This window comes from Bufo bufo, chromosome 4 (genome assembly GCF_905171765.1).
Source record: "Bufo bufo chromosome 4, aBufBuf1.1, whole genome shotgun sequence".
Lineage (NCBI taxonomy): Eukaryota > Metazoa > Chordata > Amphibia > Anura > Bufonidae > Bufo > Bufo bufo.
The window spans coordinates 345,238,756-345,262,464 of record NC_053392.1 but is presented as its reverse complement, the minus strand read 5'-3'; the positions used below and the strand labels follow the sequence as shown (position 1 = coordinate 345,262,464).

General features: G+C 45.6%; 1 protein-coding gene across 1 annotated transcript in view; it reads left to right on the top strand.

Moving 5' to 3' along the window:
• FRK (fyn related Src family tyrosine kinase) overlaps positions 1-23,709 on the top strand; it is a 119,664-nt gene that overhangs the window by 54,987 nt on the left and 40,968 nt on the right. The window contains exon 3 of the mRNA XM_040431035.1: positions 15,689-15,852. Coding sequence (XP_040286969.1) covers positions 15,689-15,852 — 164 coding nt within the window. The remainder of the gene's footprint in view (positions 1-15,688; positions 15,853-23,709) is intronic.

Genomic DNA, 23,709 nt, shown 5'->3' with positions numbered 1-23,709 from the left:
CATTAAGAATGCTATTATTTTCCCTTATAACCATGTTATAAGTGAAAATAATAAAATATACACAACACCAATCCCAAACCCAAAATTCTGTGAAGAAGTCCAAGTTCGGGTCTGGGTACTAAACATGCCGATTTTTCTCACGTACGTGCAAAACGCGTTAATACGCTTTGCACTCGTGCGGAAGAATCGCGCATTTTCCCGCAATGCACCCGCATCTTGTCCGGCCCTCACACGCGACGCCCGTGTAAAAGAGGCCTAAGGCCCCCTGCACATGAACGTGTGCACCCCGTGGTCGTGCTGCGGACATGTTCTATCTTTTTGCGGAACGGAAGTACGGGACGAAACCCCATGGAAGCACTCCGTAGTGCTTCCGTAGGGTTCCGTTCCGCACCATTCCGCATCTCCGGATTTGCGGACCCATTCAAGTGAATGGGTCCGCATCCGTGATGCGGAATGCCCATGGAACGGCACCCGTGTATTGCGGATCCGCAAATGCTGTCCGCAATACGGTAACGGGAAGCACACGTTCGTGTGCAGGGGGCCTAACAGTGGGGGAACGGAGTGCAGTAGGAAAATGCAAAATAGAGATCTGGACTTTTCAGTGGCACTATGCATGTATTACTGCAGATATTAGTTATCGTGGTGACAGATAACACTTTAACTGCAGTTATGTCATTGTGTAGTAATAATTGTGAATACATAAATATGTAAGGGTTTTCTGGGACTTAAATATTGATGACTTCCACCAACTGATCAGATGTTGGGAGGGGCCGAGCTGCTTATGCAAGCTCTGTAGCCTCTTCCTTGGCCTATGGCACCATGTCCATTAGTCTTTATGCATTCCAGTCCTATTCAAGTGAAACAGATTGAGCTGCAATACCAAGCACAGCCATTAAAGGGAACCTGTCACCAGGATTTTAGGTATAGAGCTGAGGACATGGGCTGCTAGATGCCCGCTAGCACATCTGCAATACCCAGTCCCCATAGCTCTGTGTGCTTTTATTGTGTAAAAAAAACTATTTAATAAATATGCAAATTAACCTGAGATGAATCAGAGCTTAAAAATATGACTCTTCTCTGGTCACACAAGTAAGATATGACTCTTATGTTTATTTGCATAAAAGGTGGGAAGTACAAAAATGCATAATACTTATTGAATTCCTCTGCAAATGAAATTAAAAGTGTCATTTATATGTTTAGGGTAACACAATGAGCATTTAGAAACGCTCAGTGAGGGGAGCATAGTAGAGGCGACAGGTTCCCTTTAAATCATGTATGATGTTCTGTTTCCCATGATTCAAAGCTAATCAATAGCGGAATCGGCCTCAGAAGTTGTATTTTCTAATGCTGCCATTTTATATTGCATATTGTGGTGGGAAGCTGTAAGTACAATTACAGTTATGTGACATTTACCGTATTTGCTGCACTATAATATGCATTTGACAATAAGATGCACCAAGGTTTTTGAAGAGGAAACTAAGAAAAACATATTTTTCATCACACCCCCAATCTTCATCAGACCCCCAAAACAAACCCCCATTCCTCATCATACCTCAGATCAGACCCCCAATCCTCATAAGACCTCAGATCAGATCCACAATCCTCATGGCACCTCAAAATCAGACCCCAATTCCTCTTCAGACCTCAGATCAGACCTTAAAACCATAACCTCATTCCTCATCAGACCCCCATTCCTCATCAGACCTCAGATCCTCAAATCAGACCCCTATTCCTCATCAGACCACAGATCAGACATAAAATAAAAGAACTTAACTCTCCTACTCCGAACAGCGGAACCACTTACAGATCCAGCACGCTCCCTGGTCTTTGGCCAGCTCCGCCCTGCACTGTGACCTGTATGTCAGGTCACAGCGCGCGGTGTATCGGCAGGGAGCAGTGAGTACAGTCAGCACCAGGAGCTCTGTATTCACAGCTCTCCGGTCCTACTGGTTACTAGGCACTAGCGGGTACTAGTGGAAGCGCTCATTAGTATTCGCTTCATAAGGCACACTGCCATTTTCCCCACTTCTTAGGCTGCATGCACACGACCGTATGTGTTTTGCGGTCAGAAATTGCAGACCCGCAAAAAATAACGGATGACATCTGTGTGCCATCCATTTTTTTTTGCGGATCCATTGTAACAATGCCTAAAACGGACAAGAATGGGACATGTTCTATTTTTTTTTTTTTTGCGGGGCTACGGAACAGACATACTGATGCGGACAACACTCGGTGTGCTGTCCGCATTTTTTGCGGACCCATCGAAATGAATGGGTCCGCATCCTATCCGCAAAAAAAACGGAACGGACACGGAAACAAACAACGTTCGTGTGCATGTAGCCTTATGGTGTGGGAAATGCAGTATATTTTTCTTGTGTTTTAAAATAAAAAGTTTTTTATTCCTTTGCATCTTTACATCTATGGCAGAGGTCTGGAAGGGGTTAACATACTTAGTGAGGTATAAAAAAAAAAAAAAAACATACTGTACCTATTCGTCTGCAATGCTGATCCAGAGTATGACAAAATACTCCTTTGAGGCAGTAGACTCCTTTTCGACTCCAAATTTGTCTCCTTTCACACAAGCGAGTTTTCCGTGCAGGTGCAATGCGTGACGTGAACGCATAGCACCCACACTGAATCCTGACCCATTCATTTTAATGGGTCTGTGTACATAAAAAAAAAATTCACGCATCAGTTCTGCATTGCGTGAAAAACGCAGCATGTTCTATATTCCGTGTTTTTCATGCAGCCCTGGCCCCATAGAAGTGAATGGGGCTTCAGTGAAAAACGCATTGTATCCGGAAGCAAGTGCGGGTGCGATGTGTTTTTCACTGATGGTTGCTAAGAGATGTTGTTTATAAACCTTCAGTTTTTTATCATGCGCGTGAAAAACGCATCAAAACGCATTGCACCTGCGCGGAAAAAACTGAACAACTGAACGCAATCGCAGACAAAACTGACTGAACTTGCTTGCAAAATGGTGCGAGTTTTACTGAACGCACTCTGAACGCATCCGGAGCCAATCTGTGACGCTCATGTGAAAGAGGCCTATGGCCTCTTTCACACGGGCGTTGCGGGAAAATGTGCGGGTGCGTTGCGGGAACACCCGCGATTTTTCCGCGCGAGTGCAAAACATTGTAATGCGTTTTGCACTCGCGTGAGAAAAATCACGCATGTTTGGTACCCAGACCGGAACTTCTTCACAGAAGTTCGGGCTTGGGTTAGGTGTTCTGTAGATGTTATTATTTTCCCTTATAACATGGTTATAAGGGAAAATAATAGCATTCTGAATACAGAATGCTTAGTAGGTGATCAATTGAGGGTTAAAAAAATAAATAAAAATTAACTCACCTTCTCCTCTTGTTCGCGTAGCTCCCGGTCTCTTCTTTACTTCTTTAATGATGGGCTAAAGGACCTTTGGTGACGTCAGATCACATGCTCCAATCACATGGTCCATCACCGTGGTGATGGACCATGTGATTGGAGCATGTGATCTGACGTCACCACAGGTCCTAGCCGATAGTTCATCTTTTGAGAAGTAAAGAAGAGACCGGGAGCTAAGCGAACAAGAGGAGAAGGTGAGTTTATTTTTTTATTTTTTTTAACCCTCAATTGATCACCTACTAAGCATTCTGTATTCAGAATGCTATTATTTTCCCTGAATACAGGGAATACAGTGAATAGACTTTCTCCTAGCAACCATGCGTGAAAATCGCACCGCAACCGCACTTGCTTGCGGATGCTTGCGATTTTCACGCAACCCCATTCACTTCTATGGGGCCTGCGTTGCGTGAAAAACGCAGAATATAGAGCATGCTGCAATTTTCACGCAACGCATAAGTGATGCGTGAAAATCACTGCTCATGTAAACAGCCCTATAGAAATGAATGGGTCGGTATTCAGTGCGGGTGCAATGCGTTCAACTCACGCATCGCATCCGCGCGGAATACTCGCCCGTGTGAAAGGGGCCTATAAGTTCCTAGATCAATTACCTGTCTCTAGTAATGTAGTTGCCATAACTTGTGATATACTGTAATTATACAAACGAAAGGAAAGTAAGCAAGGCCCCTTTTTTAATCATCACAACTGTGTATCTAAATTTGCAGGATAACAGGCTGAACTAGATGGACAGTTGTCTTTTTTCATTCTTATAAACCATGTTATAAACTATGTAAATGTATCATCCAGCATGAGCCACTGTGGTCATTTTGGCTTATCTTTAGACCGCCTATCTAATTTTACACGGTGTACGTTTTAGAAATGATCAGTAAATCAGCCCTTATGTTGTCTTCATAAGCATCTATGCATCTTTTGATGCACAATGATGGCCAGTTCGCAGTGTTCGCCTGCGAACACTTGCGGGCTGCCATCTTGACTCACCCGGCCGGCGAAGCGCAAGTAAGCCCTTACCTGTGCCTGTGCCGAGAGCCGGTCTGAAATCAAATGCGGTCACGGGGAGCAGGCAGTTCCAAGAACAGCCGCCGGGGGCCTTCATCGGGCTGTTCCCGGAACTGCCTCCTCCCCGTGACCGCATTTGATTTCAGAACGGCTTGCGTCACAGGCACAGGTAAGGGCTTATCTGTGCATCGCATAGTTCACCAATTAAATATTTTCAACTGAGAAACCTCTTTAACCCCTTCCCTACATCCTCTGTAATAGTATGGTGGATGTCGGGTTTTTAAAGATGGTGCTTACACCGAAGCGGAGTGGAGCAAGCACCATCGCAAACGGATGCCTGCTGTTTCACACAGCAGACACCCGGGGCAAATGTGCACAGTCTGCGGTAATGGCAATCACCGACATTTAATCCCTCAGATGTCATGGTCAAATGTAACCAAAGCATCTGAGAGGTTGAAAACCAAGTGGCAGCACTGAAATGTAATATACAGATCTTTGTATATGGTAATGAACCCTCATTCAGCTCTGTAGACATAACTATAAAAAAGTTATGGGGTCAGAATATTGCGATGAAAAAAAAAAAATTCCAACATTTCTAATTTTTTCAGTATTGAAAATAATCATATTCATAATAACCCAGGGAATGAAGAGCACAAGTCAGTTTTACCGCATAGTGAATTCTGTCACATTTGGATTTTTTTTTTCCAGATTCCCACTACATCCTGTGCTATCTTAAATGGTGCCCTTAGAAAGTACAACTTGTCCCACAAAAAAAAAGAAGCTTTTATATGGCTATGTGAATAGAGAAATAAAAAAGCTATGGCTCTAAGGCCTAGTTCACACGAACGTGTGTGATCCGTGGCCGTACTGCGACCCGCAAATTGCGGGGCGCAATACACGGCCACAGTTCCGTGTGCATTCCGCATCACGGATGCGGACCCATTTACTTCAATGGGTCCGCAATCCGGAATTGCGGAACGGCCGCACGGAACGGGACCCCTCAGAAGCTCTACGGAGTGCTTCCGTGGGGTTGCGTCCCGTACTTCCGTTCCGCAAAAAGATAGAACATGTCCTATCTTTTTGCGAAACGGGCGGATCGCGGACGCATTAAAGTGAATGGGTCCGCAATCCGATGCGGCTGACCTATGGCCGGCGATCGTGCATTGCGGCCCGCAGCACGGGCACGGGTCACACACGTTCGTGTGAACTCGGCCTAAGAAGGCAGGGAGTAAAAATGAAATTCAAAAACAGAAAATTGCTCTGTCAGGAAGGGGTTAAACATGGGCTACCTCATTATTAGCATTTTTCTTGTTCCAAATATTTTCCTCTGTGTGTCTATGCAAGAAATAAATGTAATGAGCATTAGTATTTTTCTCTTTACTTAGAATAATAAATCTTATGTTTGGTAGAAACTGTTTACATAGCAATTAAACCAATCTATTTCCAAGCAGTGCTAAGTTGTCGGTTTACTTTACTAATTACCGTCAGTAAATTGCAGACTGGCAAAGTCAATGAAGATATACTACTGACTGTCTCCAACAATCTGCTAATAACAATTTGCTGGCCTGTAGACAAACACTTAAAATATGAAGAATAATTCATTCACTTTCAGATTGTAAGCATTTGGAACAGAATGTTACGTTTTCCGTAGATTTTTCTTTTACCTAGCATTTTGGTTATCTCTAGTTTAAATTTTTCAAGGGGGTCTGTCACCTTTCCGTATATAGTGCACGCTTAATACAGAAGGTAGTTGTAATTTTGTCATGCATTTCTTTTACCTTTCTTGCTCCTATCTTCCGTTCTGGGCTGTGGTCACATGACCATGTCCATGCAGCTCTTTCTTATTTGATGTGATGTTATGTCCATGGGCATGCCACAGGATTCATTTTGTCCGTCACATTACACACAGCTTGTTTCCATGGTTATTACCACCCTGCAATCTAGCAGCGGTGGTCATGCTTGCATATTATATAAAAAAGTGCCAGCCTATCTGGTTCCCGGACCATGGCAATGCGCATAGGCCAATGCTTTTTCCTATAATGTTCAAGCGCGACCACTGCTGCTGAATTGCAGGGTGATCGTAACTAGGGATGAGCGAATCGATTTAGGATGAAACATTCAAAGTCGATTTGCATAAAAGTTAGTTTCAATACTGTACAGAACGAGCGCTCCGTACAGTATTAGAATGTATTGGCTCCGATGAGCCGAAGTTATTACTCCATGAAGTCTCGCAAGACTTTGCATAATAACTTCATAAATAGATTTCTACTGTAAAAAAACATTTCCCGAACTCGGGTTCAGTTCCAAGGTACCACTTGCTGGCATAGATTTAGTCCACTTTCTACGCCTAAAAAATGATGAAAAAGAAGGGCCGGCCCCACCCACGCCACATACCCTTTTTTAGACCTGGCGTTAGTGGGGAAAAGTCGCAGATTGCGGCGCAAGTAACTTTTGCCAGAAATACGCATAATATAGACATATTTCTGGTTAGTAAATGACCCCCTTAGTATTTATTTAATTTTAATTAGAAAATTTTTGACACCTACTTTTGAAACTATTGAAATGTGCCATGTATTATTTTCATCTATCTTGATGTCATGGACAAAAAAAAATTCTGCTTAGTTATTGATCTGTACAATAAAGTTTTATTACAGTATATGTAAGCTTCCCTGGAGTCTAAAGATCAGCTGATAGCAGGAAACACTTATTTGTATTGCATATTTTTTTTCATTATTTCTTCCTTAAAAGTCTTCTGTTCATAAAGGATAAAACTATTGCATTCCATCATATTCAGTCAATACACATATGTACATTACTATATATATTTCCCACCTTAAAGGGGTTGTCCAGAATTTTCATAATGATGGCCTGCACCCCCACAATCCCATTAAAGTGAATCTGTCATCAGGAAGTAAAAAAAATTTAAAACCATAAACAAACTCTTGAAGGGCTAGCTCATTTTAATGTAATGACGCCTTTCACTAAACGATGTGTTAAGTACTTTTAATCCATATGCAAATGAACAGTTAAGTGCACTGAGGGTGGACCCAAGCCACTGTGTGCACCCTTTCTCCTCCAGCTTTCTCTGCTAGCTCCATCCTTCTCCTTCTTGATTGACGTGTCCAGGAGAGATGACTATGCAGAAACATGGCTGTGTTGGTTAAAGGGGTAGTCCAGTTATAGAAAATTATCCTTTATCTACAGGATAGGGGATGACTATCAGATCGTGGGGGTCATACCGCTGGTTGGAAAAGTGCACCACCACTCCATTCATTTCTATGAGAGCGCCGGAGATAGCTCCGCTCCATCCATTTCAAGGGGGCTCCATGGGGTACGGGGCCCCAGTTCTCATAACCCTAACTCCCATCGATCTGATAGCCCTACAAGGTATTGTGCCTGGTTTAACAGTGAACAGGTTCCCTTTGGGCTCCATTCACATGTTTTGCGGATACACGGAGCCGCGGATCCGAAAAACATGGACAGCGGCAATGTGCGTTCCGCATTTTGCGGACCGCACATTGACGCCACTAATAGAATATGCCTGTTCTTGTCCGCAATTGCGGACAAGAATAGGACATGTTCTATTTTTTTGCGGAACGGAAGTGCGGACCTGGAAGTGCGGATCCGCAATTCCGTGTCCGGGCAGCACATCGTAGGAATTAATGGATCCGCAATTCCTTTCCGCAAAATGCAGAACGAAATTGCGGACGTGTGAATGGAGCCTTAAAGAGGAGTTGTCACCTCTCCTGACATGCCTGTTTTAATAGCTACTTGTGTTCCCTATGTAATAAGAGTTCTACAGGGAGTGCAGAATTATTAAGAAAATGAGTATTTTGACCACATCATCCTCTTTATGCATGTTGTCTTACTCCAAGCTGTATAGGCTCGAAAGCCTACTACCAATTAAGCATATTAGGTGATGTGCATCTCTGTAATGAGAAGGGGTGTGGTCTAATGACATCAACACCCTATATTAGGTGTGCATAATTATTAGGCAACTTCCTTTCCTTTGGCAAAATGGGTCAAAAGAAGGACTTGACAGGCTCAGAAAAGTCAAAAATAGTGAGATATCTTGCAGAGGGATGCAGCACTCTTAAAATGGCAAAGCTTCTGAAGCGTGATCATCGAACAATCAAGCGTTTCATTCAAAATAGTCAACAGGGTCGCAAGAAGCGTGTGGAAAAACCAAGGCGCAAAATAACTGCCCATGAACTGAGAAAAGTCAAGCGTGCAGCTGCCAAGATGCCACTTGCCACCAGTTTGGCCATATTTCAGAGCTGCAACATCACTGGAGTGCCCAAAAGCACAAGGTGTGCAATACTCAGAGACATGGCCAAGGTAAGAAAGGCTGAAAGACGACCACCACTGAACAAGACACACAAGCTGAAACGTCAAGACTGGGCCAAGAAATATCTCAAGACTGATTTTTCTAAGGTTTTATGGACTGATGAAATGAGAGTGAGTCTTGATGGGCCAGATGGATGGGCCCGTGGCTGGATTGGTAAAGGGCAGAGAGCTCCAGTCCGACTCAGACGCCAGCAAGGTGGAGGTGGAGTACTGGTTTGGGCTGGTATCATCAAAGATAAGCTTGTGGGGCCTTTTCGGGTTGAGGATGGAGTCAAGCTCAACTCCCAGTCCTACTGCCAGTTTCTGGAAGACACCTTCTTCAAGCAGTGGTACAGGAAGAAGTCTGCATCCTTCAAGAAAAACATGATTTTCATGCAGGACAATGCTCCATCACACGCGTCCAAGTACTCCACAGCGTGGCTGGCAAGAAAGGGTATAAAAGAAGAAAATCTAATGACATGGCCTCCTTGTTCACCTGATCTGAACCCCATTGAGAACCTGTGGTCCATCATCAAATGTGAGATTTACAAGGAGGGAAAACAGTACACCTCTCTGAACAGTGTCTGGGAGGCTGTGGTTGCTGCTGCACGCAATGTTGATGGTGAACAGATCAAAACACTGACAGAATCCATGGATGGCAGGCTTTTGAGTGTCCTTGCAAAGAAAGGTGGCTATATTGGTCACTGATTTGTTTTTGTTTTGTTTTTGAAAGTCAGAAATGTATATTTGTGAATGTTGAGATGTTATATTGGTTTCACTGGTAAAAATAAATAATTGAAATGGGTATATATTTGTTTTTTGTTAAGTTGCCTAATAATTATGCACAGTAATAGTCACCTGCACACACAGATATCCCCCTAAAATAGCTAAAACTAAAAACAAACTAAAAACTACTTCCAAAAATATTCAGCTTTGATATTAATGAGTTTTTTGGGTTCATTGAGAACATGGTTGTTGTTCAATAATAAAATGAATCCTCAAAAATACAACTTGCCTAATAATTCTGCACTCCCTGTAGAATGTCTATTCTTATGGCTTTATGTTGTGCCATTCCTTTATTATTTCTACTAGAAGATATGAATGAATTTCTAGCAGTCTGAAGTAAGCCTGCATGATATATCGCCAAAGCAATCATATCGCGATCATCAACGATTGCAATATGGCGATTTGGCAGACCCTAAAATGCTGCAATTACCTATACACAGAGGGAGTAGGGGCTGGGGGCCGGCATCTGTATTAGGAATGACAGCGGGGACCGGTGCAGTCCCTGTATTCTAATGCACCGGCCCCGCTCACTGTTGTATAATATTATCTAACATGTAGGCATTGTTAAAATATAATAATCTTGTATAATCAAGCTGTATTACTTACAGCTAAGTTCCGTAGAAGAGAGGAGGGAGGAGGCAGGCCGGGAGGGCGGGCGGGCAGCGCATCACTCACTACGTATCGCCCCCACGCCGCCTGCTTCATTCATAAAGTGGGCGGCGCCGGTGCATGACTTAGTGAGTCTTTTTCGGCCTGCCTCCTCCCTCCTCTCTTCTACGGAATTTAGCTGTAAGTAATACAGCTGGATTATACAGGATTATTATATTTTAACAATGCCTACATGTTAGATAATATTATACAACAGTGAGCGGGGTCGGTGCATTAGAATACAGGGACTGCACCTGTCCCCACTGTCATTCCTAATACAGATGCCGGCCCCCAGTCCCTTCACACTGCAGGGACACTATTATGAGGGGGATCTGTGGATCCACAGATCCCCCCAATAGCAGTGTCATCCACAGATGCCCCCATAACAGTGCCATCCAGAGATCCCCCATAACAGCGCCATCCAGAGACCCCCCATAACAGTGTGTCATCCACAGATCCCCCATAACAGTGCCATCCACAGATTCCCCATAACAGTGTGTCATCCACAGATCCCCCATAAGTATCATCCACAGATCCCCCATAAGTATCATCCACAGATCCCCCATAACAGTGTCATCCACAGATCCCCTCCAAAACAGTGTCATCCACAGATCCCCCATAACAGTGCCATCCACAGATTCCCCATAACAGTGTGTCATCCACAGATCCCCCATAAGTGTCATCCACAGATCCCCCATAAGTGTCATCCACAGATCCCCCATAACAGTGTCATCCACAGATCCCCCATAACAGTGTCATCCACAGATCCCCTCCATAACAGTGTCATCCACAGATCCCCTCCATAACAGTGTCATCCACAGGTCCCCTCCATAACAGTGCCATCCACAGATCCCCTCCATAACAGTGCCATCCACAGATCCCCTCCATAACAGTGCCATCCACAGATCCCCTCCATAGCAGTGCCATCCACAGATCCCCTCCATAACAGTGTCATCCACAGATCCCCTCCATAACAGTGTCATCCACAGATCCCCTCCTTAACAGTGTCATCCACAGATCCCCTCCATAACAGTGTCATCCACAGATCCCCTCCATAACAGTGTCATCCACAAATCCCCTCCATAACAGTGCAAATAGACCTCTAGCACAATTCCCTTAAAATATCGCATCACATATCATTATCGCAATTTTTAGGGCCCTAATCGTAATCACACAAAATTCCCATATTGTGCAGCCCGAGTCTGAAGTAAGGGTACAGAGGGGTGTTAACCAGTTGGGGGGTGTCCCTGTACAGTATGAGTATGGCAGCACTGACTGGATAAAGTGAGACTGTGCAGGTACACCCCCCAACTGGTTACCACCCTTCTGTACCCTTACTGCAGACTGCTAGCAATTCATTCATAACTTCTAGTGCAAATAATAAAGGAATGGCACAACATAGAGCCATCAGAATAGATGTTCCAGAATTGTTATTACATGGGGAATGCACAAAGCTATTAAAACAGGCATGTCAGGAGTGGTGACTGGCTTTTAAGCTATGATGATTTCAAAGGTAGGGGATAGTGGGTTAGACATTAAAGGGCCTTACTTCATGTCTATCTCTTATTTATGCACTGTACCTCTAACTATGTACATGGAAGCTGCCATCTAAAATGGTATGTCCTAACTAGAGATGAGCGAATCGAATAACATGAAGTGGAATTTGATCCGAATTTCAGGATAAATTCGATTTGCCTTGAAGCCGAATTTCCTCGTGCTTCGTGTTAGCGAATCGATTTAACCTGAAATAGTGTAAAAAACAAAAAAAAAATCATACTTACCTCCTCCATTTGCTCGCGACGGGCCGCCAGCCAGGATCTTGATTGACGATCTTGTCCGAAATCCCATGCGCAGTGATGTATAATGTCACCACGCCGGCATGATGACGTAATCTCGCGCCACGCAAGATTTTGCTCCAGATCTTCAAGTAAAATGGCGGCGGCCGGCCCGTCGCAAGCAAATGGAGGCGGTAAGTAAAAAAAAAATGTAATGTTAATTTTACACCGTTTTTACACTCAGATGCCACGATCATGTATGAACGTGGCATCTGAGTACAATGACGGGGGAGTCGCTATCACAGCTCCCTGACATTGCACCCGCTACTTCCAAAAGAATGCGCTTCGTGACGAGGAAATTCGTCACAAAGCAAATTATTTTGTAAAACTCGGCGAATCAGCCGAATCGAACATGTCTCCAGCTGCGGTGTTGCGCAGGAGGGTGAGGGTTTTGTTTCACTAGCACTTTACTGTGGCACCTGCATTCATTGCTTAGTATTTATGTAAGGCCTCATGCACACGACTGTGTCATTTTTTGCGGTCCGCAAACCGCGGATCCGCAAAAAAACGGAAGCCGCCCCCGTGTGCCTTCCTCAATTTGCGGAACGGAACGGGTGGTCCATTGTAGAAATGCCTATTCTTGTCCGCAAAACGGACAAAATAGGGACATGCTATATTTTTTTTGCGTGGCCACGGAACGGTGCAACGGATGCGGGCAGCACACGGAGTGCTGTCCGCATCTTTTGCGGCCCCATTGAAGTGAATTGGTCTGCACCTGAGCCGCAAAAAATGCGCCTCGGATGCGGACCACAAAAACGGTCGTGTGCATGAGGCCTAAGGCTGCTCAGCCATGATGGCATATCTCACAGTATTGCATCATTCATTACTATCTAATATCTATAGTGCAGTAATGACGTAATTGTGCCTACAACATGCATACAACTGCTTTTTAACCCATGCAATTTTTTTTTTTTTTTTACTAAAATTAGGAATAAACTGAATGTAGTATAGAAGATGACTTCACGGTCAGCCACAGACAGCAGAAAAGCTTGGGAGAGTTCCTATACCCAATGAATAAATGTTAGCAAATCTTTCTGCTTGCGATCTGTGTGTGGGGAGATCTCAATTTTCTGTCTGGGTAAAAGAGGACTGCAAATTTAGGATTTCATTGAGGGTGCTGCAAAAAAACACAAAAAACACGTCCTAAACGCAGCACAGCAGCGACAATTGGTAGCAGCCGTAGCAAAGCCATAAAAAGAGAGACATTAGAAACATTGGGAAAAATAAAAAAAAAGAATGGAGAGAGGGGAGCGACCATGGGCCACTTACTGACCGTCTCTTAATAGGAAATCAGGGGAAAGAATCATTACCAGGTATCTCATACTGCCGCCAAATTCTGATTTAAAAGGGGTTGTCCCTTTAAGACAACGTATCCTCTAGTGTCTGATCATCGGGGTCCGACTGCTGGGGCTAATCACGGCAATCGAGTCCCCGCCAATCAGACGCTTGTGCCCTATTCTGTGGATAGGGGATAAGTTGCCTTAATGGGACAACACCATTAAAAGGGGTTTGTCTCACTTCAGCAAATAGCATTTATTATGTAGAGAAAGGTAATACAAGGCACTTACTAATCTATTGTGATTGTCCATATTGTCTCCTTTGCTGGATGGATTCATTTTTCCATCACATTATACACTGCTTGTATCCATGGTTACGACCACCCTGCAATCCAGCAGTAGTGGTCGTCCTTGCAGACTGTAGGAAAAAAAGCACCGGCCTATGTGTGCTCCCATTAAATGCTAGCACTTTTTCCTATAGCGTGCAAGCACGACCACCGCTGCTGGATTACAGGGTGGTCGTAACCATGGAAATGAACAGTGTATAATGTGATGGAAAAATGAATCCAGCCAGCGAAGGAAGCAATATGGACAATCACAATACATTAGTAAGTGCCTTGTATTTACTTTCTCTACATGACAAACCCTTTTATTTAATTGCTGGCAATTACCCTTGATATTTTTGACTGAAGGTCAGAATTAAACAAAGCTGTCTTCCATGGTGTTGTAATAATATTCTTTACTGCAGGGAAAATAAAAGATAAGAGTTTTGATGTTTTACAGAGTTATAAATGATTAATATGTGCATGAATTAGGCCATTGGGCTATTGGGCAGGCATAGCTGGATACTGGAGCCCACCGACTCTAATGGGGTACTGCGGGGATCTGGGGCTGGTGCTAGGATCCTGCTGGACAAAAACTAGTTCAAGCATCCCAGCCATGTTCCATTATAGTCAATTGGGTCCTGCCCTATCCGGCTGTGCCGGAAACAATGAACTCCAGCAGGCAGTTCCTCTGCCAGATAGTTTTAACGCATATGTGAAAGTAGCCTTACCAATAAAATACCCCATTTTCAGACTGTAAGGCCCCTTGCAGACGAGCGTGTCCGGATTATGTCTGGATGCGTTGCGGATGCATTCAGTGAAAACTGCGCGATTTCTCAAACAAAGCTATTCAGTTTTGTTTGCAATCGCGTTCAGTTGTTCAGTTTTTATTGCGCGGGTGCAATGCGATTTACTTTTTGCACGTGTGTGATAAAAAACGGAATGTTTACAAACAACATCTCTTGGGCCCCTTTCACACGAGCGAGAATTCCACACGGAATCTGGACCCATTCATTTCAATGGGTCTGTGTACATGAGCGGTGGTTTTCACACATCACTTTTGCGTTGCGTGAAAATCGCAGCATGTTCTATATTCTGCGATTTTCACGCAACGCTGGCCCCATAGAAGTGAATGGGGCTGCGTGAAAATCGCAGCATGTTCTATATTCTGCGATTTTCACGCAACGCTGGCCCTATAGAAGTGAATGGGGCTGCGTGAAAATCGCATCCGCAAGCAAGTGCGGATGCAATACGATTTTCACAGATGGTTGCTAAGAGATTTTGTTTGTAAACAGTTTTTTTTATCAAAACGCACCCGCGCGATAAAAACTGAGCAACTGAACGCGATCGCAAACAAAACTGAATGGATTGCGCAGTTTTCACTGAAAGCATCCGCAACGCATCCGGGACATAATCCGGACACGTCTGCAAGGGGCTTTAGCAACCATCCGTGAAAATCGCATTGCATCCGCACTTGCTTGCGGATGCGATGCGATTTTCACGCAGCCCCATTCACTTCTATGGGGCCAGCGTTGCGTGAAAATCGCAGAATATAGAAAATGCTGTGATTTTCACGCAATGCAAAAGTGATGTGTGAAAACCACCGCTCATGTACATACACCCATTTAAATGAATGGGTCCGGATTCCGTGCGGGTGCAATGCGTTCGCATCGCGTGGAATTCTCGCTCGTGTGAAAGGGGCCTAAGAGTCTCAATGTTTTAGAAAGTCATAATTCAACTTTATTTTAATGTCCATATTACGAGCTGTAAGACCGGAACGACCTGTGATACTACTGAACCCAGAGCACCCCACAACCCTATGGTGATGGGGTGAACTGTGGAGAGTCCAGCTCTTGCAACCATAATACAGAGGGTTAATTGAAATGGGACGGCAAATTTACATGAAATGGACCTGATATACTGTATTAATTTTTAGATTGATGGCTCCGAAATAAAATCATTTGCCATGCGCAGCCTCGCAGCTTTGAAGATCTCTATGTACAATATAGCAGATAATTGTGCAAACAAGTTGCCTGTGGGTAACCACAAAACATGTCATCCTAAATACTCTGAAAAAGTGTTAATTGTCTTTTAGTGTATGATGGCATCTCCGTGAAACACTATAGAATCAGAACACTTGACAATGGTGGATTTTATATATCGCCCAAAAGGACATTTCAAGATTTGGAGGCGCTTGTGAAAAATTATATGAAGGCGGAGGAAGGACTTTGCTGTAAGCTCAGAAAACCATGCATAAAGGTATAATATTACTCCGAGAGCATACTGTTTTGAAAAAGTCAGACTTTACAATCTTTAAACAGTGATAGGTTTCCAAAAAGAAGCAGTGACCTCACTGACAGAATATGGTCGTCATCAGTGATGGTCAGTTCGCAGTGTTCGCCAGCGAACCCATGCGGGCTGCCATCTTTAGTAAGGTAGACTCACCCGTCCGGCGATGCACAGGTAAGCACTCACATGTGCCGGGAGCCGGTCTGAAATCAAATGCAGTCACCGGGAGCAGGCAGTTCCGAGAACAGCCCGATGAAGGCCCCCGGCGACTGTTCTCGGAACTGCCTGCTCCCGGTGACCGCATTACGATGAGTGATAATCTTATATGGACCACAAAAAGTTAAGAAAATCTCCAACTTGTCCCACATACATAAATCCTTAAATATTGCAGTAAATGTGAACATCAAAATGTTATGTATAGAGAATACAGGGGAAAAAAAAATTCTCTGGTCCTTAGGCTACTTTCACACTAGCGGCAGGACGGATCCGACAGGCTGTTCACCCTGTCAGATCTGTCCTGCCGCTATTTCGCCGTGCCGCCGGACCGCCGCTGGGGACAGGGGGCGGAGCTCAGGCGCAGCACGGCAGTTCACGGCGAGAGGCCGCCGGACTAAAAGTACTAAATGTCCGACTTTTTAGTCCAGTGGCCTCTCACCGCGCACTGCCGTGCTGCGCCGGAGCTCTGCCCCCGTCCTTATTATAGTCAATGGGGACGGAGTGGCGGTCCTGCGGCACGGCGAAATAGCGGCAGGACGGATCCGACAGGGTGAACAGCCTGTCTGATCCGTCCTGCCGCTAGTGTGAAAGTACCCTAAGGTATTTCAGCTTTTTGATAGTGATGACCTATCCTCACTTGAATGGGAGGTGTGTATGCTGGTATGATCACTACTAGTGATGAGCGATCCGAATTTCAGGATAAATTCGATTCACCACAAAGCCGAATTTCCTCGTGCTTCACAGTAGCTAATTAATTTAACCAGAAATAATTTAAAAAACAAAAATAATCATACTTACTTGATCCATTTGCTCACGACGGGCCGGCCAACCGCTATCTTGCTTGAAAATCTCAGCCGAAATCCCGTGTGCGAGCAAATGGATCAGGTAAGTATGATTATTATAATTTTTATTTTATACTGTATTTATCCTATGAGATGTTAGCTGATCACGGCATCTGAGGGGTACAATGACGGGGAGCACTGTATGTTACCTTGTTTTGTGGGCCTAAATTATACAGTAACCCTAAATACCAATGAAATACAAAACTCAAGCCAGAGGACATATACTGTCACATTTAATAACCAATGACCAGTGTACTATATCTAGACTTTTCATCATACTTTCTGCATTTCTCCATTTCATGAAAATATATGCATTCTAACCTTCGGCTAGTTGTGTGTATCCAAAAAACACGTCCTACCTTTCACTAAATATTAGTTGTTGTTTCTTGAACAAACTTCCTTGTTTGGCATGTTTGTGAGATATGGAAATCTCCAGTGCCATCTTGTGGACATTTGTCAGAATGCATATCCTCTCAGTGGTTAAGTGATCTTTTTCCTGCACTGGTCTGGAATGATTAGTTTTCTATAATTTTTATGTTTCTTATTAAAATAGGTATTGAATGGTGGGGTCTAATAAGATTTACTAACAAATAATGATAAGATGTGCTGTTTTAAATGAGGATTGTGACAATAAAAATGCATAGATGGTGAAGATTTCAGTCTGTTGCTTATGCTGAACATAAGCTAACAGATGCAAGCAGTTTAAGGGAGTTGTGCAGAGATTTATATTAAAGACCTATCCTCAGGATAGGTCATGAATATCGGATCTGCAGGGGTCTGACACCCAACACCCCTGCCGATCAGCTGTTTGAAGAGGAGGCGGCTTTCCGTGAGAGCACCGCTTCCTGTTTATTACACTGCACTTCATCTCAGGAGTGCAGTGTAACAACGAGCACTCCTTCCATTATGCTGCCGCTTAACAGGAGTTAAAACAGCTGATTGGCGGGGTTTTCGGAGGTGTCGAACCCCCGCAGATAAGATATTGATAACCTATCCTGAGGATAGGTCATCAATGTAAATCACTGTACAACCCGTTTAATCTTCATTTTCAGACACAGGCCTTATGCAAACAGCCTATTATTCTTTAAAGAGGTTATCTAAAGTCTAAAAGGTCCCCCCAATGCTCGGGCCCCTCGCATACATTATACTTACCTGCTCACCGACACCCGCATGGCTCCGGATCTCTGCACGGCCACCGCTGCCTCTCCCTGTCGTGCCGATAAAAACATCCGGTGATGGGGGGAGCAGCCAATAGCTTTTAATTTATTTAGTTCAGGTAAAAGTATGTCACACAGAGAAGTGCCAGGCCATGCACAAAGGAGTGGCAGAAGCATAAATGTTTCTGTTGCAGGCAGAGGTCGCAGCAGAGTAAGGGGCCATGGCAGCAGGTGTCGCAGCGAGAGGCCTGAACTCCCAATGTCATCTAGCGGTCGTGTCTTGACCAGCAACCCAACGGTTCTTGATTGGTTAACTCGGTCATCCACTTCATCCCAAGTGACATCAGACACCCCCAGGCAACAGTCGGTGGGTTCGTCAGACACAACCATTAGTTGGCATGGCCCGGGAGCAGGCCCTGTGCCCTCACCTGTTCTCAACCTGCCTCTGTCCTTTGCTGTTCCCTCAGCCACAGAAGTATTGTATGCTGTGGGCTCATCTCCACTATACAGAGAGGACGAGCTACTAGAGGACAGTCAGCAGATACTGCCCAGCCAAGATCTGAAGGAGACATCCGCTGCTTCCTCCACTAGGCGGGCAAGTAGTGATGAGGAGAGTGGCGTGAGAGTTGGTGTTGCAAGCGGTCAGGCTCCTGAACCAAAGGCCATTGAGGAGGACATCATTGACGTGCAGACACTACTCGATGATGATGAAGCCGATCGCACTTGGGAGCCGGGTGCAGAAGGGGCTTCATCATCATCAGGAGAAGAGGGTGGCAGCTTGCCCATGAGCCAGCGGCAGAGCCAGCAAGTCGATAGGGTGGCCGGGAGTCAGCAGGGTGGCAGCAGTGGGAGGTCAGGAGCCACATGTGCTCGGGTTAGACCACCTGCTTCGCAGCAGCCTACCTGCCCGGGAAGTAGTGGTGCAGGGGTTCACGGAGGCAGCGTCAGTAGCAGTCAGTCAGTGCAAACAGTTGGGGGGAAAATCACCCACTCAGCGATATGGCAGTTTTTTGTTAAGCCACCGGAGGAGGTGAACGGGGCCATATGTAGAATATGTGGGCAGAAGGTGAAGCGTGGCCAGGTTAGCAATGTTGGCACTACGGCCCTGCATCAACATATGCAGCGTCACCATACAATGGGCTGGGAGAACCGTGGCTCCGATGTGGTGGTCCAGCCTGCCGCAGCTACCACTGCGTCACCCAGTGGCATGCACCCGGTTTCAGCCAGTCAAGGCTCCACCACCTCAGCCGAAGGGAGCTGTCTGTCTTTCCTATCTTCTGCTAATCCAGATGCTCCTGCTTCTCCTCGTCAGCCATTCCATCATCAATCGATCACTAAAGCGATTGCCAAGAGACAGCAGTATGCATGCATGCATCCAACGGTACTGAAGCTGAACGTGCTCCTGTCCAAGTTGCTGGTGCTGCAGTCCCTCCCTTTCCAAGTGGTGGACTCTGCACCTTTCAGAGAACTGATGGCTTGTGCCGAGCCGAGGTTGAGAGTCCCAAATCGTAATTTCTTTGCGAAAAAGGCAGTACCAGCCCTGCACATGTATGTAGAACAGAAGATGGGCCAGTCCTTGAGCCTGTCAGTGTCTGCCAAAGTGCACGGCAGCGCCAACATGTGGAGCTGTAACTACGGTCAGACACAGTACATATCCTTTACGGCCCACTGGGTAAATGTGGTTCCTGCACAGCCACACCAGCAACTTGGCCAGGTCACGCCGCTTCCGCCTCCATGTTGTCACACCGTTGGTCCTGCGACAATATCCGCCTCTGCCTCCTCATCCTCCACCATGTTTTCAGCCTCCACTGCAGGGACAAGTCACAGTGCACTTCCAGCGTACACATATGCAGGGCACGGCGGTGTCACACTGTTCTGCACCTCATTTCCCTGGGCGAACTGAGTCACACAGGGGAGGAACTGCTCTGTGTCCTTCGTCAAGAAATTGAATCCTGACTTTCTCCATGACAACTCAAAATCGGAACCATAGTGACCGACAACGGGAAGAACATTGTATTGGCGCTGTGTCAAAGAGGGCTGAGCCATGCACCCTGAATGGCATACTTGTTCAATCTGGTTGTCAAGCGGTTCCTGAAGTCTTCCACCCATCTGCAAGACATCCTAAAAATGACCAGGAAACTTTGCATGCACTTCAGCCACTCTTACACCGCAAAGCACACCCCCCTTGAGCTGCAGCGGCAGAACGGCATCCCCCAACATAGGCTGATATGCAACATTTCCACCCGTTGGAATTTTACCCTCCATATGTTGGACCGACTGTACGAACAGAGAAAGGCCATCAACGATTTCTTGATGATGCAAGCGGATAGGAGTACTCCCCTGTGTAACTTCGATATTAGCCAGTGGCAGCTCATGCGTGACACCTGCCGTTTGCTCCGGCCTTTTGAGGACACCACATTATTTGTCAGTCGCCAGGACTACGGGATGAATGACATCATTCCACTGCTTCATGTCCTGGAACAGATGGTGGTAACAATGGCTGGGGACTGGAGACGTGGCGCCTAGATCTCACAGCCACATAAGCCCTGTGGAGGCTGAACTGGAAGAGGAGGAGGAGGACATTGGAGCAGTCAATGTGTAGCGAAATTGGTGTTTTTTCTACTCCGGTGACAGGGGAGGAGGAGCAGGAGCAGCCAGAGGAGCTACAGGGTGATGAGGAAGACGAGACCAAGACACATCGTGGCAGTATGCAGTGGAGATGGAGGCAGGGAGTCCCTCCGAGTCACTTGCACAAATGGCCCGATGCATGCTCACTTGCTTGTGTAGTGACAGCCAAATGGTAACCATTTGAAAGAGGGATGACTTCTGGCTCTCCACCTTGTTGGACCCTCGCTACCCACTGAGAGGGAGGACAAACTGAACTACTACAGAGACATCCTATGTAGTCAGTTGGCCGCTGCCTATCTGCACTATCGTCCATCCTCTCGCAGGTCTGACCGGGGAGGCCCTCTGCGCTCACGTTCCACTGCCATGGCTGCTGGGGAGGGGTAGGGTGGCAGGAGCATAGTGAAGAAACTACTCACCAGCAACAGCAGGTAGACCTGGAGCAGGACCTGAACCAGCAGGTGGTGGCATACTTGGACAGCACCCTGCCAACCCACATTGAAGAACCGCTGGACTACTGGGTAGCCAAACTGGATTTGTGGCAGCAACTAGCAGAGTTTGCCCTAAAAAAGCTGTCCTGCCCAGCCAGTAGTGTGGCATCAAAGCGGGTGTTTAGTGTGGCAGGGGCCATAGTTACCCCAAGGAGAACTCGCTTAACCGCTGGACTACTGGGTAGCCAAACTGGATTTGTGGCAGCAACTAGCAGAGTTTGCCCTAAAAAAGCTGTCCTGCCCAGCCAGTAGTGTGGCATCAAAGCGGGTGTTTAGTGTGGCAGGGGCCATAGTTACCCCAAGGAGAACTCGCTTGTCCACCCAAAATGTAGAGAGACTGATGCAGTATGCCAGACCTTGCAGGGGAATTATGTGTGAGGTCACGGTGTGAGCTATAGGTGGGCCGAGGTAAATACAGTTCTGGTTACTCACGGTTATGTCGTCCCTGGGCAGGCTCGCATAAGTGAAAAGGAGAATGGCACAAGGTTTCTCTGGGGTAAACTCTGGTGTAAGAGACACTGGCCAGATGTTGGTTTGAGGTGCCCTTGATGGTCTGTATTAATGTGCCAGTGGCAAGGTCCCTTGTAATCGTGACGCCAGTACCTTTTGTGGTGGTACAACCATTTACTATAGTGTTAATAGAGGGACTGAGTCTGAGGCAAGCAGGGTGAAACTCCAAATGGCACTTTACTGATGATGACTCTTGATTACAATACATCCATTGGCATTAAACAGTCTCTTGATATAATCCGGCATTAAGCACAAAGCACAATCTCCCATGCATATGGGGAAAGGGAAATGCAAGTCCTCCATGAAGTACAGGCTCTTGTAATACATAAGAAGACTACTGCTCAGACTAGGCTGGTAATAATGAAAGTCTTACACTGGTAACAACTCCGGCCTGATCCTAATCCTTAATTAAAAAGGTGCTTTTCTGAATCCTGAAACTTCTATTCCAATACTGTTCTGACAGTTGGCCTGACTGTCCTCAGGATTTAAACTGGAGATGTAGATGCTTCAAGCTATCTCCTAGACCTAATACAAAGGTGCCTAATAAGTCCTCAGGTAATGACTATCTTGCTAATCCTTTGTCTTGCATAAACGTGATAATTACTTAAATACTCGGCTGCATGCAGTTTAGACATTGGTCACGCTGGAAGAGCGATCTATAGTAGTGGATTGCTCACCTCTAGGTAGAATACTTGCAGGCCTTAACCCTGGGTTATGGAACCGACAGGGACAGAGTAGAGAGGCTAGGAAGAGGCCTCCCTCCAGATATTCAGCTACATGGCTGTTGCTTTCTTGTAGGCTCATGAGAGCTGAACTCTCACTTGGATTTACCTGAGCTCATCTGCACTGGTTTGGATTTACCTCAACCAGGAACTGAACTGAACTGCACACTTTTGCACAGACTAACAGGTCTGAGCTAAGCAATAAATACACACTGACACAAGTGTAGTGCACCCTGACTAGGCCTGTGTAAAGGATATTTGCATGTAAAATCACATTGTGACATGGAGAATATGACAGGAGATAAAATACAAAATATAGGCATATCACATGACATTAATACATAATTAAGATACGTTTGCGGGGCCCAAGGTTGCTTGAGTGGGACACTGCACTGACCTTTCTCAAGATGAATATGGTGTGGATCAGTCAGGATTTCCAACCACCAATTCCTGATGCATCAGACTAGATCATCCATGGTGCCACACCAACACTGTGACAAAAGAGACTGGTTTCTTATGGCTACCTGCCTCAGCTACTACTCTGATGCTGCCACCCGCCTGATGCCACACATCTGATGCCAAGTGCTCCTTCTTTCACCCACCTTCGTCAGTGGGTACTGGTATTGCCACCCACCGCCCCACTCTGTCACCGGGTCACTTTGGGTCTCCTGATGCACTATTTTGCCTTTCGGCCTGGCTGACATCATCATTTATTTGACCTTTCTTCTGATCTGTCAGATGGAAGGAAAAATGAGACACACAACGGATCCTGTCTGTGTAGCAGCTGTAAGGTCTGTATGGTCCCATCAGAATTGGCTTATGATTTGGTAGCCAAAAGCAGGAGTGGGTACAAAACACAGAAGACATGCAAATATTCCATCTCTGTTTTAGACCCACTCCTGTTTTTTTCGGCATTCTTAGCAATACTGATGGATTACTGTCCAAATGCTGACCGAGTCAACGCGGATGCTCCACAGACAGGATCCGTTTTTTGTGGGTTATTGTTCTGATGGATCAGAGGAAGGGCAAAATAATCAGTGATGTCCACACAAACTTACTGCTGACACCCTCTCCACTCTGTCGGGGGGGCTCTACTTGTATAAGTGTTTAAAATAACAGGTTCTGTAGAGATCTGTGTGGAATCAGCTGACGACGGTGTAAAAGGAGTGCACTTCTTGGTGCTAACATCGACCTGTAAGGCTGAGTTCATACTTGAGTTATTTGGGCAGTTTTGGCCCCTTGACTGCCCAAATATGTGAAGTGT